General features: G+C 37.6%; 1 protein-coding gene across 2 annotated transcripts in view; it reads left to right on the plus strand.

The window, feature by feature from the left end:
* The window catches only part of LOC126815160 (uncharacterized), a 119,244-nt gene that overhangs the window by 86,996 nt on the left and 13,706 nt on the right, over nt 1-18,542 (plus strand). The window contains exon 1 of one of the 2 annotated variants that reach the window (XM_050540731.2): nt 1,864-2,162. The exons of the other annotated variant lie outside the window; for it this stretch is intronic. Coding sequence (XP_050396688.1) covers nt 2,069-2,162 — 94 coding nt within the window. The 5' untranslated portion in view covers nt 1,864-2,068. Of the gene's footprint in view, nt 1-1,863; nt 2,163-18,542 lie in introns of those variants that run through there. 2 annotated transcript variants of the gene reach the window in all.

An 18,542-nucleotide genomic window follows, 5' to 3' on the forward strand; every position in this document is an offset into this window, starting at 1 on the left:
AAGACGGTGAAGGTCCACCACCAAGACGGGAAGACGGTGAAGGTCCACCACCAAGACGGGAAGATGGGGATCGATCATAATGTTTTGAAATTTATATTTACTTTATTGTGATATTATATTATGAGTAAATAGATTTTGAACACAAACAACGTTTACCTGTTTTTTGTAGTTATCTACAATATGTTTTAAATGAATGAATAATAGAAAGGTACTGATGAAGTTTATCGGAATATGATGATATCTCTATCTATTAATAATTGACAGTTATGAATGCTAAAACGGGTTACCGGAGAACAACGTGATAGGCATATGTTCTCTTTATATTCATTACATATCCAGTATAGCAACGCATGCCCAGCTACTTCGATAACACCGCGATAGACAAGTTAATAAGTGGAGTTTATCGCTTGTTTTTTTTTTTAAGGGGTGTTTTTTTTGAAGGAAGGAACATATAGATTTTGTGTTCTAGAGGTCAACGATTTGTTGTATACACACCCACTCACACACACCCATGCCCCCCCCCCCACACACACACACGTACATATGCATACACATATAAATAGAAGCATATTATTTGTTTGATTTATCATTAGAAATATATATATTGTATTTAGGTTAAACGTTACCTGTGATAAGTAATAATGATGTTAATATTTCATGTGGCATATAGCAGATCGTCACTCATAGCTCCAACCTCGTGGGTTTTCTCCGGGTCTTCCGGTTTCCTCCCACTGCTAAATTGTACCATATGTTAGTCCCGAAATGACCTAGTTTGTGTCGAGTGGACGTTAAACCCCATTTCTCTCTCTCTCTCTCTTAGCGGTATGAATCTGTCTCACTACAGGCCTGGGAACTATACAGCGCAGTGGACGCTTACGGCTAGCCCCCGGATCTATGTACGTTTGTTTGTGATTTCTGCGTATTGTGTCTTGTCCGTAGATTTGTAGCTGCATAAAATATGTTTCTAAATATTCCCTACATGCACACAGCTTTAACACAACCATAGTTTATATACATTATTTGATGCCAAGTTTCTAAATATTCCCTACTGTAAAACTATTGGACTTCTCTTTCTGGTTGTGTTTGTGGAGCCACGGTGGCTAGGTGGTTAAGACGCTGCCTTGCTAGCCTGGAGGTCGGGTGTTCGATCCCTGCATTGGCCGAGAAAGTTCATCCTGATTTTCCGACGTGCAGAACAGAGGGCCTGACAAGGACCCCGCTGTCTAGTCCTTCGGATGAGACGAAAAACCGAGGTCCCGTGTATACATTAGAATGCACGTAAAAGATCCCTTGGCAGTTGTAATTCGATATAAGAGTAGACGATAGTGCCGCTGCCCGGGCAAAATTTCCCTCATAGCACACTGTATGGCGTATGCCCGTCTTCATTAGCCCAGTATAGGAGCAGAACAGTAGGACGTTAAACCCCATTTCATTTCATTTCATTTCATTTCGGTTGTGTTTGTTTCTTCGTGATCGTAACAAGACTACAGCATCAATGGTTTTACAACTTTATTGCTAAGCTGTAATGGCTTTGCAAGGTTCATCGTTCTCAATAATAATGGCTGCTAGGAATTTCTGAATGAGCTCTCTTTATTTCACACGAATAAAGGAGGAGACATTACCTTATTTGGTCTACCAACCATAGGTCAATTAACAGATAGAATTTGATGAATATCTTGACAATGGTTATCGTTTTACCAAAATATCACTGGGTTGTTTTATGTATAACTATATATTCACGTTCATTAAGTACGTGTGTATTTGACTCGATAGACAGAGTGAAGCAACAAAGGACCAAAGTGTTATACTACTTGCACACAGCTTTAATGCAACCATGGTTTATATAAAACTCGTAATGGAATATTCCACGCATTAACAGGTTGAGAATTGAGCGAGTGTCCTTTAAATAACCACTCTTCTAACGTTATATAGTGCCATAATATCATATATTAAATTTATTCCAAGCCGTCAACGATCGTGTCTAAATTTCGGGATTTTATTTTATTTGTTCTTAAGAAGAAGAGTTTAAATATATCGTAGTTTGAAGTGATTTTTTAAAAAGAAAAACATGTGGGGAATATCTATAGAGATTGTGGTTCTGGTTGTTATTGTAAATGATAAGTTCTATGAGGTTTATGGGAATAGATTTCCACAAGATAAAGGTAAGTACGAGAGAGAGAGACAGGGAGAGAGAGAGAGAGAGAGAGAGAGACAGAGAGAGAAATGGGGTTTAATGTCTACTCGACACAAACTATGTCATTTCGGGACTAACATATGGCTCAATTTTATTTCAATAATTCGCTTGCGCGTAGGGGTCTTTAGCAGTGGGAGCAAACCGGTGGACCCGGAGAAAACCCACGAGGTTGGACAGGCGACCCTACTCCTTGTCACGTACAATCGGGGAATCGAAATCACGCAAGTTGACTCAATGACAGACCTTATGATACAGCGCACACGCGCTAACCATTCGGCCATCCAATCCCCCCACCCCCGGTAAGTACTAACTCGCGTTCTTCAATATCGCTCGGGAGCCACGGTGGCTAAGTGGGTAGGACGTTGGTTCGCGTGTTCAATCCATGCATTGGACGAGAAAGTTCATCCAGATTTTCAGGCGTGGTTCCCCCTTGTCAGTGGTGCAAGACGGATGGGACGAAAAACCGAGGTCTCGTGTACACATTGGCGATATTTAGCGACCTTAAGATAGTTAAATTTGCATTATGTATGAATTAGCTATCATAGTTTAAAAATTACTTTATTCAGTGCGAACTTATAAGTGTTTGAAGTTTTGACAAAAAGTAGCGTAAATTGGTTACTATCGTAGCATTGGTACTTGACAATCGAGACTAATGGCCGTGTTGTTCTAATCTACTTAAAATCGGGGCCATCCGATAACCAAGAGTGTTTATAATTGGCTTGTCATTTTAATAAATGTTTTAATAATAATTTATATAACACTTGACGCTTGCAAAACACCTGCAATAAAACGTTTTAGCTCTTGCATAATGCGTCTTTTATTTTCCACATTAAAACTGGGAGGAAGTGACATTATTGTTTTGCAAGTTCAATAGACATCAAGCTTGGTATAATTTGGGTTAATACGTTTGCAATCTAATGAGATCCGAAATCAGGTGAAACATATTTCAAATGTCGTTCAACATAAAATGGTAAATAAACGGAACGGGGAAATATAAAGTCACGATTTTCTTCTTTTTTTTCCTCCATTCTTTTTGTAATAAATATTTAATATCAATATCATATTTTTAAAATCATCATAAACAATTCTAGAAATTTGTTCAATTTAAAGTTACAGTTTCGTCTCGAGCCATACGAAACTTACGCTGTCTTGTCTACAATTAGTTCTGCTTGATAACAGACACGAAGCTGTTTGACCGACATTTTGATTTTTTTTATCGACGATTTCAGTCGAAAACACAATGGTTACTTCGAGAAATTTAAGAAGCGTTTAACCCGCTTTCTTTTTCATATATATAATTTTGATAACTTTTTTTTGTCTTATTAAACATACATTATGCCAGAGCTAAATCTGCCTATTGCAGTTCTTTCTTAAGGCTTAAAATGTTTTGTAAACTAATTAATCAACTCTCGATGCCATCTTATATGTTGGATTTTCACTGGATTTGAATCCTCTCTGCTGTTCAACGCTCATTGATGATTAAATCCACAAATGGATAATCGAGACTATGTTTTTTATCGTACCGACTTTAGCTGTTTTAATCAGAATAACATGTTTCATTTATACAACGCTTGGCAAGGCACAACGCATAGTCGTTCGGATAGGACGAAAACCCGAGGTCCTGTGTACACATTGCCGAGCACGTAAAAGATCCCTTGGCAGTTGGAATTCGATGTAAGAGTAGGCCGTAGTGCCTCTGTCCGGGCAAAATTTCCCTCATAGCACACTGTATGGCGTATGTCCGTCTTCATTAGCTCAGTAGTTCGGATCAGAACAGTAGGACGTTAAACCCTATTTCATTTATTTCGATGAACTAAAGGTAAATTACGTATTTATAAATCTTAAATAAATATGTACAGTTACAGTGGGAAAATATAGGGAAAATAACGCCTGATTCAGTTGTATTTTTCTACGAAACGTCGCCTTTTGTTTAGCAGTTTAAGGATGTCACCTACATTATGTCAATCAGGTACTCGTGTCAAATTTTTTCTTAAAAAATTGTCATTGACGCAAGATATTTTATGGCACAATAATATGAGCCCAGCTGAATACTCACGTGGCTCTATTAAGGAAATGAAATGAAATGGTCGTTTAACGTCCTACTGTTGCGCACCAACTGGAATAATGAAGACGGGCATACGCCATACAGTGTGCTATGAGGGAAATTTTGCTCGGACAGCGGCACTACGGCCTACTCTTATATCGAATTCCAACTGTCAAGGGATCTTTTACGTGCACGCCAATGTGTACAGGGACCTCGGTTTATCGTCCCATCCAAAAGACTAGACAGCCGTCCTAGCCAGGCCCTCGAGCTCTAATAAGTATTTCCAGGGTTTAGAATAGAGAATTAAAACCAGGCAGTATTGTTAGATGTTGACAATATTATAGTAACCCGAAATTAGATTTTGTTGTAATAATAGGTGCCCGAAATAGAAATATCTTGCATTCTAAATGTCCTGGGCAACTCACTGGTTTTCCTTGTTTTAATTCGGAATGTAAAGGGGGTTGTTTAGCCGAATGGTTGGGACATAAGGCCTGTCATTCAGTCAAGTAGTGTTGTTTGGCACAATGCCAGACCCTGTGATTTGAAACCACTAGACCCCCGCCCCCTCCACACACACACACACACACACACCGACACGCACGTCGCACACCCGATTTAGATAAAGAGCTGCCCGTTTGTTCAAAAATATACTCAGCCAAATTAAAAACTTGACACTCGGGATTTTTGGGACTAGATTTTTAATATTTGGTTTAAGGCAACTATTTTAGTGTTATGTTGTGCACAGATGACCTTGACATCAACAGAAAGCAAGAATACGTCTCGCCGAAAGTCCTTGACATTGATAACGTTCGTGATGTCACAGTACCCCCCAAAATGAAATTCACAGACTTGGAGATCAATCTGAATAAAGTGTTTAGTAACGGTTGTGGCCTCCTCTAGCGTCTCGTACTGCCACACAACGTCTTCTCATGGATCTCAGAACATTAGTAAACACTACCCGAGGGAGACGTCGCCACTGCTCAGCAAGAGCATGTTGAAGGTCCTGCAACGTCAGTGGTGGATTCACTTGCTGACGAACACGTCGACCCAGTTCGTCCCAGATGTGTTCAATAGGATTAAGGTCGGGGCTAAGCGACGGATAATCCAGGACTTGGACACCGGCATTTCTTAAAAAATTCTGGGTAGCAAGTGTTGTATGGGGTCGAGCATTGTCTTGTTGAAACGTTAGTCCAGGCCCATGTCTCTGCATAAACGGAAGAAGAACAGGTTGCAAAATCTGATCCCTGTACTGGACAGTATTTAAGTTCCCTTGGACAACAACAAGAGGAGAACGTCCATGTGCACAAAAAGAACCCCAAACCATGACGCTGCCGCCACGAAATCGGTCAACTTCTCTGACGCATACTTGAGCGTAACGTTCACCTCGTCTGCGGTACACTCGGGCCCTGCCATCGGCAAATCTCAAAGTGAATCGAGATTCGTCACTAAAGACAACCGAATTCATTCCACTGTCTTTGAGTAAATCTTATGTGTCTTGTGGCCCACACAAGTCGGTTACGGCGATGAAGAGGTGTCAATATTGGTCCATTATAGGGCCTCCGAGCTCGAAGACCAGCAGCCTGCAAGCGATTTCGAACAGTTTGTGCAGTTACCCTTCCACCAAACATCTCTCTACTTGTGGAGGTTGCAGTGACAAATCTGTTTCTAAGATGACGTAATCGTATTGCTTGATCTTCCTGGAGTGACGTCACACGTGGCGCTCCCGCCCTTGGGCGGTCGGCAATAGTTCCAGTTTGAAGCACTCTCATTCTAAGATATATTATTGTCTGGCGTGAACAATTAAAGGCTCTTGGAACAGTGACCACAGACTGACCAGCATAGAGCCTACCTATAGCACGTAGACGTTCTACATTTGAAAGGCGCGGCATTTTCTAACAAAGATGAAAATAACAATTTTAATTTGTTTTTCCAGTTCAAGTTACGTGTGCGTGTTCAGTTTAAACTTGCATCGATTGACCTCACGAGTTTGTGTTTGCGCGTGTTTTCAGGTTTTTCATCTTTATATGCTCAAAAGTCACGTGATCCACGTGACTTTACAATTTTATGAAATTAAAGGCTTCTTACTACTTACTATCGTTAGAAACACTTACCAGAAAAAAAATTTGTTGAAATTCATCAGTGTTAAGTTTTTAATTTGGCTGAGTGTAGATAACGAAAGATGAAAATATCGAAAATTAAGTTTCATTCAAATTACTTTGACTTAAGATCTAAAGCGATGTTACGCACGTTTTAAAAAAGGCTTGATAAGATCTAGCATAGATTGTTCATTACAGCGGTACTTGACATTGAAGACTAAGACTCGATTATCCAGTTTGTTGTTATACTTTTACATCTCGCGGGTGTACTAATTCAAATGATGGTTTAAAGAGTTGATTACAGGCTTGACATATAAATAAATGTCTAAATAATAGATTATACAACATTTGAACAAAAAACCCCAACAAAACCTTAAAATTGCTGATTTAGCTCTTACCTAATCCGGCTATAAACAGTTTAAATATTATATACATGAAATTAATACTTTCTGGGTATTTTTACATAATTGATTGTTAATTATAGTGAAATTCCCCACTGATATTTCGTACGTCTTCCGTTATCATTACATAGCACACGGATATTGCTATATAGATCAATTAGGCCACGGTGGACGAGTGTATATACCTACTGGGCATTGTTATATATCCATAGCTGTATATTGATTATAGGGAAATCCCCTACTGATATCTCGTACGTCTTCCGTCTTCCGTTATCAATACAAAAAACATGGATTTCACAAGATCATTTAGGCGACAGCGACCGGGATATAACGATTTAAATGAATGGACTTAAAGTAATTACTTGTATATATAATAGACATTTTCACATCCGCATTTACATTAGTTGAAATATAGTAGGGGAATGCCCTAATAAGGTCGCTTATATCTTCCGTTATAAGAACCCTTTAACACTTTATAATTATCTATCCGAACATAAATATGTAGCCGCTGAACGTCATTTGCGTTTTGGAATATAGTCGGGGAATCCCCTAATAAGGTCGCTCACATCTTCCGTTGAACGTCATTATTTAGGTTTTTCGACATTATCAACTTTTCACGACTTAATCCGGGCTAAAAGGCACCCAAACTGTTTACCTGACTTTTAATTATGAAACAAAACCAAAATGTCAGGCGGTAGATATTCTCCTGGTTTGGATTCAGTCTTACTACAAAGAGACCCATCAAAAGATTTTAACGAAAAATATACTTGACGCTACTGATTGCTTGTTTTTATCATAGTTAACAAGCAAGTGTTTTATGGAATAATCTACCATTTAGTTTAAGATGTTGTACATCTCTATATTCTTTTAAAAAACAACTTAAACACATTTATTTAATCAGGCTTTTAATGGTTAGCTTGTGCGAGCTGTATCATAAAGTCTGTCATTGACTCAACTGGCGAGGTTTCAATTTTACGGTTGTACGTGACAAGGAGTAGGGTCGCCTGTCCAATCTCGTGGGTTTTCTCCGGGTCCCCCGGTTTCCTATCACTGCTAAAGACCCCTACGGGCAAGCGAATTATTGAAATAAAATCGAACCATGTGTTAGTCCCGAAATGACCTAGTTTGTGTCGAGTGAATGTTACCCTCCCCCCTCTCTCTCTCTTTGTAAGTACTGACTTGAATTATTTAATTTTTAAACTGATATTCTTTAAAGGGGTTCAACATTTACAATATTGTAGTTTATAAGGGATAAAATTAAACATCACTTTAAAGGCGATCCTATATCGATTAACCAAGGAGTTAAAGACCGGGATATGGTGGTATGTGGGGCGCGTATATAGGCAGTTTAACATCCTCATATATATTAGTTGAAGAGGGAATTCACCTATCATCCGTTATGAGAGAGAGAGAAATGGGGTTTAACGTCCACTCGACACAAACTAGGTCATTTCGGGACTAACATATGGTTTAATTTTATTTCAATAATTCGCTTGCGCGTAGGGGTCTTTAACAGTGGGAGGAAACCGGAGGACCCGGAGAAAACCCACGAGGTTGGACAGGCGACCCTACTCCTTGTCACGTACAACCGGGGATTCGAAACCACACCAGTCGACTCAATGACAGACTTTATGATACAGCGCGCGCACGCTAACCATTCAGCCATCCAACCCCCCCAACCAATACAGAGTATATTAATTGATTACAGATGCAATATGCAAGATTTAGATAAAGAGCTATAATAGTTTAAAATACTTGACAATCGAAGATAAATAATGGTATATGCGTCTATATATATACTATGCAATTTAAACATACATTATGCAAGAGCTAAATCTGCCTATTTCTGGCCCTGAGTTCACAAAGCATTCTCAGGCTCAAGTTAAGAATTTACTCAAAATTGTATGTTTTATTTTTAACTAAAATATATAGAGGATATTTGTCGTTTTGTCGTGAATAACATATTTTATTTCATCGAGAAGCAAGAAAACTTATATTTTCACGAGTGAAAATATAAACGTTTTCTTGCTTAGAGATGAAATAAAATATGTTATTCACGACAAAACGACAAATGTTCTATTTATTTTATGATTTTACAATCATTTTAGGTAAAAGCAACATGGACTACTTTGTCCGCTTCTAGCCAGTGGAATAACACTTTTATTTCACTGATAAAACGCGGTATTCCACTACTGATCATAAAATAAAGTCCTTTATAATACTTTTGTTGTTTTAATGTATCAAATACATCAATAAGAAACTATGTGCAAAGTGTTGTGTTTCTGGATCAAAGATATTTCTCATAAACAGTAATTGAAAGTTGAGTAAATTCTTAATTTAAGTCGGACCATGCTTTGTGAAACCAGGGCCAGGTCTTTCTTTAGGCCTGAAATCTTATCTAAATTATTAATTAAACATTAATTAACCTATCCAGACCATAACCAACTCTCGATTTGATTGCTAGTCTGCGATATTTATTGGAATAGGATCCAATTTGCTGCTCAACTTTCATTCGTGATTTAATCATTAACTGGATAATCGAGACTATGTTTGTTATCGTACCGACTTTAGTAATGATGATCGAGGCTAGGCTGAAAATTTAAAAGCTAAAGCTTAGAATGAAGCAATTGGACTGAAGTTTTCATCAAATTCCCTTTACGTTATATAGTTTTTAACTGTTATAGTGAGAACTGTCAGCTTTTTATCTAATCTCCCATAATGTATTTTTAACATCCTCATAATAAAACATTTGTTAAAATGGGAAGTCCCCTACTGAGGTCGCTTATATCTTCCGTTATGAGAATCTATGTTGGCCCTTTATCTATCAATACATAGTATATTAAAAGCTGAAGTAAATGTTATAATAATACAAGGAACACAGTCTCCTTTATGGCCAGCTTCCTGTATTTGGTCAGTGTGTCCTTGGCTAATCAATATAGATAACAATATTTGGTTTAAAGATGGGTTCCCGCGTACAAACTGGGTAATTTAATGGTATATATGGACTAAAAACATATTCAAACTAATAAATTTGTCATAACTTTGCTTCAAATCCTGTAGTACTACCGGACTTCTGTATTTGTTGTGTTCCTTGTGATCGTAAATAATACTACAGCAACAATGATTTCACAGCTTTATTAGTAAACTGGAAATAACTTTGCAGGTTCCTCGTTCTCAAATATATAATGACTGGTAAGAATTTCTGGGTGAGCTCTAATCTAGCTCTCCTCTACACCTTAATTTATACCCCCTACTTTCCCAGGTCTTCAATAACCTTGACGTGAATTTCCACGCCATATAAGGAATAAAACTCTATATTTCCCACAAACAAGACAGGCAACATTACCTATTTTTGGTCAACCGACCATAGGTCAATAAACAGCTAGAATTTGATGACTATTTTGACAATGATTATAATTTAACTAAAACATCACTGTTTTTTACGAACAACTATAACCACGTTCATTTAGTACTTACAATTTGACTTTATAGACCAAATTGAAGAGACAATTTTATAAAGAGCCAAAATTGTCTCAAGGGCCATAGTGCTACATACCTCCCATCGCTAAGACATGATGGTACATAGTAACAGCATGGCAAAAAAAATATATGTGTTAGGGGGAGTGAATGAAAACTGTAGAACGAGGAAACCTTGCAAAAAGAAATAAAATTACATACATATAATAAAAATGGCATGCATAAAATATTTCCATATGATAAAAATTCCGCACTATCTTACAAAGTCCTAAGTTCACTTTAATTTGACTATAATAAAAAAAACTTTAAGTCAAATTCAAAAAAAAAAAAAAAAAGTTTTTGATTCTTGAAGTGTCCTACTGTCAATCTCGATAACGATTCACACTCCTATGGTAAAACACAAACACAAAACATGTTGTTAAACGTTCGTTCAATCCTATTCACAATCCAGAAACTAACAATCGTTCTTTTTTCAGATAGATATGATGATGAAATAAAAGTTATGTTACAGCACATGTCATTCAACAGCTTGTGACCTAATGAGTTTACTCTCCATAGTTTTTTTGATAATATAAACTCAATTCACGCGTGTAGGGTCACATATTTGACTTCTGGTTACCACAAAAAAGGTGAAAGGTTACATCATGTTCAATTGTTAATGACAGTTTGACAGTCAACACAGCTACCGTTCAACATGTAGACTTACGCGTGTGTACTAAAAATAACTGGAACTGGACACCGATAACATTCTGAATAGATATGTCTATATAGATATAAGCATAATGAGTATATAATATATAAGCAAAATAGTATATAAACTTTGTCGACATAGGCGCACTAACAGTCACTGATTAGTGGGTTATTCACCCATAACACAATAGTCGTATACAATACACATACACACATTCAGTGGGTGACTGTTGTTAACACAACACTTCTTATGAAGTCACACGGAACATCTCCCTTAATTCAGGTACAACAAAGTCGTGTGATAACTTTTCCTTTAATTTCCTTTCCTTTGGAATTCTATTACCAGTAGCGGCAGGAACAGCTGTGCTTGATGTCGGATCGGGTGTACCAGGCCCGGGCGTTGATTGAAGAATACCAGAGTGTGTTTCTATGGTCTCTAATTCATCTCCATTAGTTGTTAACTCGTCCCTTCTTGATAGAACCATTTCATCTTTTGCACTGATCACAGGACGATTTCCACAATATTTCATTCCAAAACAATGACTTAAGAAATTTTTAAATTTTGAGTTGCGTTTATAGCAACATATAAAGCCAATAAGAATTACCAGTGTTGAACCAATAATTATAAATATATAATACCAAAATGGCCAGGTCTTGTCTTTCTCTAACTGCCTCAAATTATGTAACTCATAAATTAAACTTTCCATAGAAATTTCCCTTAAATGTTCTAATTTTGGTGGCAATTTAGTAAGCGTATAGTTACTAAGGGCAATGTGTAGAGGCTCCCAAAGAGTATCTAAAGCTTTATTGTACGATTTGATAGTTTTATGAAAAGAAAATACAGTCTACACATCGAAGAAACACCTTAATCAGGGGAAATCGTGCGTCTGGTAAGCCCGCGAAGTAACACAACTGTTTTATGGCATTATTAACTAAAATCGCCTCGGTTAATTAGTCATTAACATTAGAAAATCAAGTACTATAGCATACTGGCAATAAGTTTTAACAACTGTTTTGTCTTTTTGTTGGGCGATTTTTCAGATTTTAATTTACCATCGCTTTTTATATCGCATTCAAGGACATCGACATGCATGTCGCGTTCATCATCAGAGGTATCACTTCTACTTGATGGTAAACTATTCGTGTCCTTTACATTTTCAGTATCTTGATCATCACGAGCCTTCAGACGCTTGGATAATTCCATTAACGGAACATCTTCCTCGTCCGACGCGCTATCCGATCTTTCCCTCCTAAATCTAGTAGCCAGTTGTGCCAATGGTACATCCTCATCGGGCTCACTGGTTTCGTTTTCTGAGCTAGAATCGGAGCTCGATGGATCTTCTACATATTGTGCTTTTCGCAGTAACTTGTCCTTATCGGATTGTTTCTCCGGAATTTGCCAATTATCAAGTTTTGCTAAACGCAGATCTTGTGCATTCGACTTTGTAGTTCGGCCTGTTAATTGATTATGGATTATAAAAGAAACGGGCGACGTTTGTTCAATTATCCGATAATATGGGGTCCACCTTTCCTGTAATTTATGTTTTCGAAGATGATTTTTATAATACACTGGGTCACCCACCTTAAAAAGAGTATCGGTTGCCTTTTTGTTAACATATTCATCGTTATTACGCTGCATTTTCCTTAACCTCTTGTGAACTAAAAGAAAAGCCTGATGCTGATTTTGCAATGCTATTTCGTGAGGATCGGTCCCCAAATATTTCCGTCGAGGTTTTAAAATGTTGTCCAATGGCAACACGGGATCGCGATTATACAACAAGTAAAAAGGGGAAAATTTTGTAGATTCATTGACATTAAATCGAATAGCAGCCAAAGTTTGGTTTAAGTATAAATCCCAAGTGTTATAACTTTCTGCGATCTTCTTAGATAATACGTCATGCAGTGTTCTGTGGAAACGCTCGACTCTACTATTACTTTCCGGGTGGTAGAAAGAGGTAAGGACATGTTTAATATTTACATTCTCACTACCGTTGTCTGTAACCAATTCTAACGGCGCACCATACCGAGGGAAAATTTCTTCTATCAGTACGGTAAATTAGGATCTGCGTAAGCCAATAACGGAACCGTCGTTAAACTTTCCTTTAAAAATTCAAAAGCAATTTGACATTCGGATGACCACTTAAATTTTGCATATTTTTTCGTTAATTTGATTAGAGGTTCCGCAATGTTAGAAAAATTCGGAATAAAGTGTCTATAATAACTACACATTCCCATAAAACTCCTAACTTCTTTTACCGTACGAGGTTGATCCATATCCTTAATAGCACGAACTTTATCCTGATCTGTTTTAATTCCTTTAGGAGTGATTACAAAGCCTAAATATTTAGTTTCTTGTTGAAAAAAATTACATTTAGAGGGTTTTAATTTCAATCCATGTTGTCTCAACCTATCAAATACAAGTTTAACATGTTCATAATGTTCTCGCTTCGAACGAGAATAAATTAGTATATCGTCAATATATGCTATTGCAAAATCTTCGAGTCCTTTAAGAACGCGTGCCATTAAATGCGAGAAAATGCTGGGACAATGATTAATTCCAAATGGCATTACATTAAATTCAAACAAACCTCTATGGCATACGAACGCTGTCTTTTCCTTATCTTTTTCATCTACCAAAACTTGCCAATACCCTGATTTCATATCCAGAGTTGTGAAGTATTCCGACTTATCTAATCTCCCTAACATGTCCTCAATCAATGGAAGGGGCCAACTAACAGTTTTAGTGATTTTATTAAGCTTCCGAAAATCAACACAAAATCTTTTTGTTCCATCTTTCTTATCTACTAAGACAATAGGAAACGACCAAGGACTATTACTCTCTTTTATTATATTATTACATAACATCTCATCAATTGCAGTATCAACAATAGGTCTAGACGTTAACGGAGTTCGATATGCCCGTTGTTTGATGGGGAAATGGTGACCCGTGTCAATAGTCATTTTTACAGTATCTGTATGTCCTAACTCTGAGTCACTTACAGCAAATAAATCATGATTTTTCCTCAAAAGATTAAATAACTTAACGCGTTCCGTATCTGGCGAATTAATCTTAGCAAATTTTTCATTTAAATTAGCATCAGTTCACCCCGAAGTTCCCCGTAAAACCTCATCTACCGAGGCTATCGTACTGTCAATCGCCTCGACAGCGCGACCAATAACACACCCGCTTTTTAGTCGAAAAGTTTTGTTCGTACCATTAACAATAAAAACTGGGATTCTTCTGCCTAAACTTTTAGCACGTTTCATGCTGAACAATGAATTGCTGACCATAAGTCCTGGTTCACTGCTCACAAACCCTTTACTTGCTTGTTCAACCATGAATAAATCTTGCCCACTATCGTAACTATGTTTCTTCAATTTCACATTAATGACATACCTTGTCTGAGGTTTTAAAATTACCTCGTTTGCTACTCGCAAAACAGAAGATATCACTGCGTCATTATCCAAGGAAACATACATTTTACCTATTTTCATACATCCTAAATCAAAGAAAAGCCTACAGCCATGCGAAACAAGAAAATCTCGACCTAAAATTACATTTCTATTCATATTGGAAACAACATGAAACACATGTCTTAAATTTTTACCTTTAATTTTAAATTCCAAGTGTGCAGAACCTACCAATTTGAGTTCAATACCATTTACTGACTGCAATATGATTTTACTTTTGTCCAGTTTTGGTTTATATTTTAAAGAATCATACACCTGTTTACTAATTAAAGAAACTTGAGCCCCAGTGTCAACTAATGATCGAAAATTTCGTTTTTCTATTTTAATCAAACACGAAATAGAAGAGCCAGAAACATTTACACCAGACAAAGGCCTTTGATATCTACTCCTGCCGTAGGCCGCCCGAAAAGAGTATCTTAGTTTTCCCGTTTTCGCAGTGTTTTAGGCTTAACTGATGTATCTCGTCTTTTAAATTTTGGATTTGATTTAAGATAGTCAGCACATTCCTTACAGTCACGTTTAAAATGTCCTTCTATGCCACAAAACCAACAAGTCAAATTTCTCTGAAAACTCGCCTTAACCTCGTTTACGCCTCGTCTTTGTCGACATTCACGACTTACATGACCACGACGAAAACATATTCCACGCGTGCGGTTTCTTACATAATCGACATCCATGGGTTCATGTGCGCTATTTGTATATACCTGTGCGTGTTGCCCGCCTAATCTTAACGCAATTCTTTTCCTAATATATTGTTCGGCACTGGCCAAATCTACGGCTGCGGTGAACGTCTGCGGGTCGTCCCGTAAAATTTTTGTTTTGAGATTTTCGTGCTGAAGTACATCTACAAAGAATTTAATTAGTTGCCTGTCAAATTCCCGCTGTCCGGCATATCCTGGGAATGCGTCAGCGGCTAGCGATAGAATTTTTTCAGCAAAAACTTGCACGTTTTCCTCGGGTTTCTGTTTGATTTTTGTTAATATTGCCAATGCTTGTTGTGTATCCGTAATTTTCGAAAAAGTACCAATTAAATCTTGTTTTAAAGCAGCCCACGTAACATTCTCGTCTGCTATCATTTTTCTTTGAATAAAATGACTCACAACCCCCCCTACTAGATTGAAATGCAACTAACTTTACCCGGTCTTCAGGCACTGTGGCAAGAACACAGTATTTTTCGATATTTTTGATCCATTCCTTAAATAGTTTGGGATCCCCTCTATTTGGTTCAATTATATTCGCTACCGAATTTGTGGAAATAGAGGAAGACAAGCCTATCAACTGGGCACCTAAATTTCTATAAAATTCCTCAGCCATTATTACAGATACAAATTAGTGAAAAATCGAAAAAGAGATAATTTGTCTAACTCGATCTGCCTCTGGAATCACAGCACCAAATGAATACTGTAGTACTACCGGACTTCTTTATTTGTTGTGTTCCTTGTGATCGTAAATAATACTACAGCAACAATGATTTCACAGCTTTATTAGTAAACTGGAAATAACTTTGCAGGTTCCTCGTTCTCAAATATATAATGACTGGTAAGAATTTCTGGGTGAGCTCTAATCTAGCTCTCCTCTACACCCTAATTTATACCCCCTACTTTCCCAGGTCTTCAATAACCTTGACGTGAATTTCCACGCCATATAAGGAATAAAACTCTATATTTCCCACAAACAAGACAGGCAACATTACCTATTTTTGGTCAACCGACCATAGGTCAATAAACAGCTAGAATTTGATGACTATTTTGACAATGATTATAATTTAACTAAAACATCACTGTTTTTTACGAACAACTATAACCACGTTCATTTAGTACTTATGATTTGACTTTATAGACCAAATTGAAGAGACAATTTTATAAAGAGCCAAAATTGTCTCAAGGGCCATAGTGCTACAATCCTTCTCAAACATTGTTATTGCGAAGGAATGTCCTGCTATAAAAATTCGATCAAACCAGGTCATGTTTACGTCACGTGACTTACCTCTCTTGGAAATGAAATGAAATGAAATGAAATGGGGTTTAACGTCCTACTGTTCTGCTCCTAACCTGGGCTAATGAAGACGGGCATACGCCATACAGTGTGCTATGAGGGAAATTTTGCCCGGACAGCGGCACTACGGCCTACTCTTATATCGAGTTCCAACTGCCAAGGGATCTTTTACGTGCACGCCAATGAGTACACGGGACCTCGGTTTTTCGTCCCATCCGAACGACCCTCTCTTGGAAGTCAGAGGAGAATTCATTGCATACATAAGACGATGTTGTCTTTAATCGCTTACTATTTATTACAGATATCGAATCCTAATTAAATTCTCGGAATATCCACTCCCCGCGTCTTTTTCCGTCATTTTTATCTTAGAAAGTGTTGTACGTCTAACTCTTCATGAAGCTCAATGTTCGCGTGTGACCTTTGACATCACGCGTGCAGAAATTCCTAATCGTCGGGCTGTTGATTAGGGGAACCCTTACATTTTTGTCCTGTATACGCTCCATGAGTGTTTTTCGGGGAATCCAGTATTTTTCTAATAAGATTGGATATCTCTACTTTCCATATATACCAAAATTACCATACTTTTATTGGAAATAACCACCCGATAGATACTTTTCTGGGAACCCATCTTTAACGTTTCGTCGTGTTAAAACTAATTGATTAAAGATGCAGTATGTAAGATTTAGGTAAAGAGCTATAATAGTTCAAAATACTTGACAATCGAGGATAAGTCTCGGTTATCCGTTATGTTAAATATTTAAAATCTCGCAGATGTTTTAATCCATTTAAATCTCAGTCATCTGATGATCTGGCGCAGTGATTCTCAACCAGTGTGCCGCGGCACACAGGTGTGCCGCGAGATCTTCCTAAGTTTGCCGCGAAATTTTGAACGGCACACTAAGAAAATTCCTCACTAAATAAGCCAGCTATTTGACTAATGAAATTCGAAACACTGCAATAAAATAAGGTCATGGCTGTGTTTGTCTTTATTTAATTTGAGTCATTCTATGTTTCTATGACTAATCTCTATGGTTGTATGATTTTATTTTGCAAAATTCAAATATTTTTCATATATATTTAACAAGGTGTACCGCTACTTTTTCATGTTTTCCAAGGTGTGCCGTTGCCAAAAAAAAGGTTGATAACCACTGATCTAGCGAGTTGAGTATGGGTTTGTCATGTGAATAAATGTCTAAATAACAGTTTATATAATACCTGAAACTAAAAGAAAGACCAGCAAAGGTTTAGCCCTTACATAATACGTTCCTTACTTTGACCACGGATGCGTTTTTGCCCAATCTTCAACAAATTCTATCCGGCAAGGGTTATTTTACGTGCACTTCGTTTTTTCGAACTTCTAGGCAACCTAGTGCACACCTGACAAGCGGGAACCGTGTTTGGAAAATCTCGAGTTTCTTGTGGGCTACACCGCCATTCGCATTTAGGTCGAGAGTATAGAGAGTGAGAGAGAAATGGGGTTTAACGTCCACTCGACACAAACTAGGTAATTTCGGGACTAACATATGGTTCAATTTTATTTCAATAATTCGCTTGGGCGTAGGGGTCTTTAGCAGTGGGAGCAAACCGGAGGACCTGGAGAAAACCCACGAGGTTGGACAGGCGACCCTACTCCTTGTCACGTACAACTGGGGAATCGAGACCATGTTAGTTGACTCAATGACAGACCTTATGATACAACGCGCATGCGCTAACCATTCAGTCATCTACCCCACCCCCCTTAGGTCGAGAGTATAATTCCCCTGCCTATATACCATGTGGCAATACCTTTTAAATAAATACAGATCCTATTTCGTTTCGTTTTTTATAGTTCAAAATTTCGATTTACTTGTCTTCACAGTACTAGGATCTGGAAGAGTTGTTATATAACAGGCGTTCTAATTGATGTGAGGAATTAGCCAATGAAACGGTCTGTTACGGCGAGTTCTTCGCGTGCTCTACACGGAACTGTGGGTAAACCCCTAGAAACGTCAACACTGATTGATTAATCAATGTCTGGCGTCATAGGGTCAAAATCCGCTCGTATGAAACCTTACGCGACCTCAGATCTTCATGTAGTGTAGGCCATCGAAAGTTTAAAAGAACGAAACGAAATATAGATCTGTATTTTAATCAAATAGCTTTAAATATGGATTATACGAGTGATAATCGTGTTC

Source organism: Patella vulgata, chromosome 1 (genome assembly GCF_932274485.2).
Source record: "Patella vulgata chromosome 1, xgPatVulg1.2, whole genome shotgun sequence".
Lineage (NCBI taxonomy): Eukaryota > Metazoa > Mollusca > Gastropoda > Patellidae > Patella > Patella vulgata.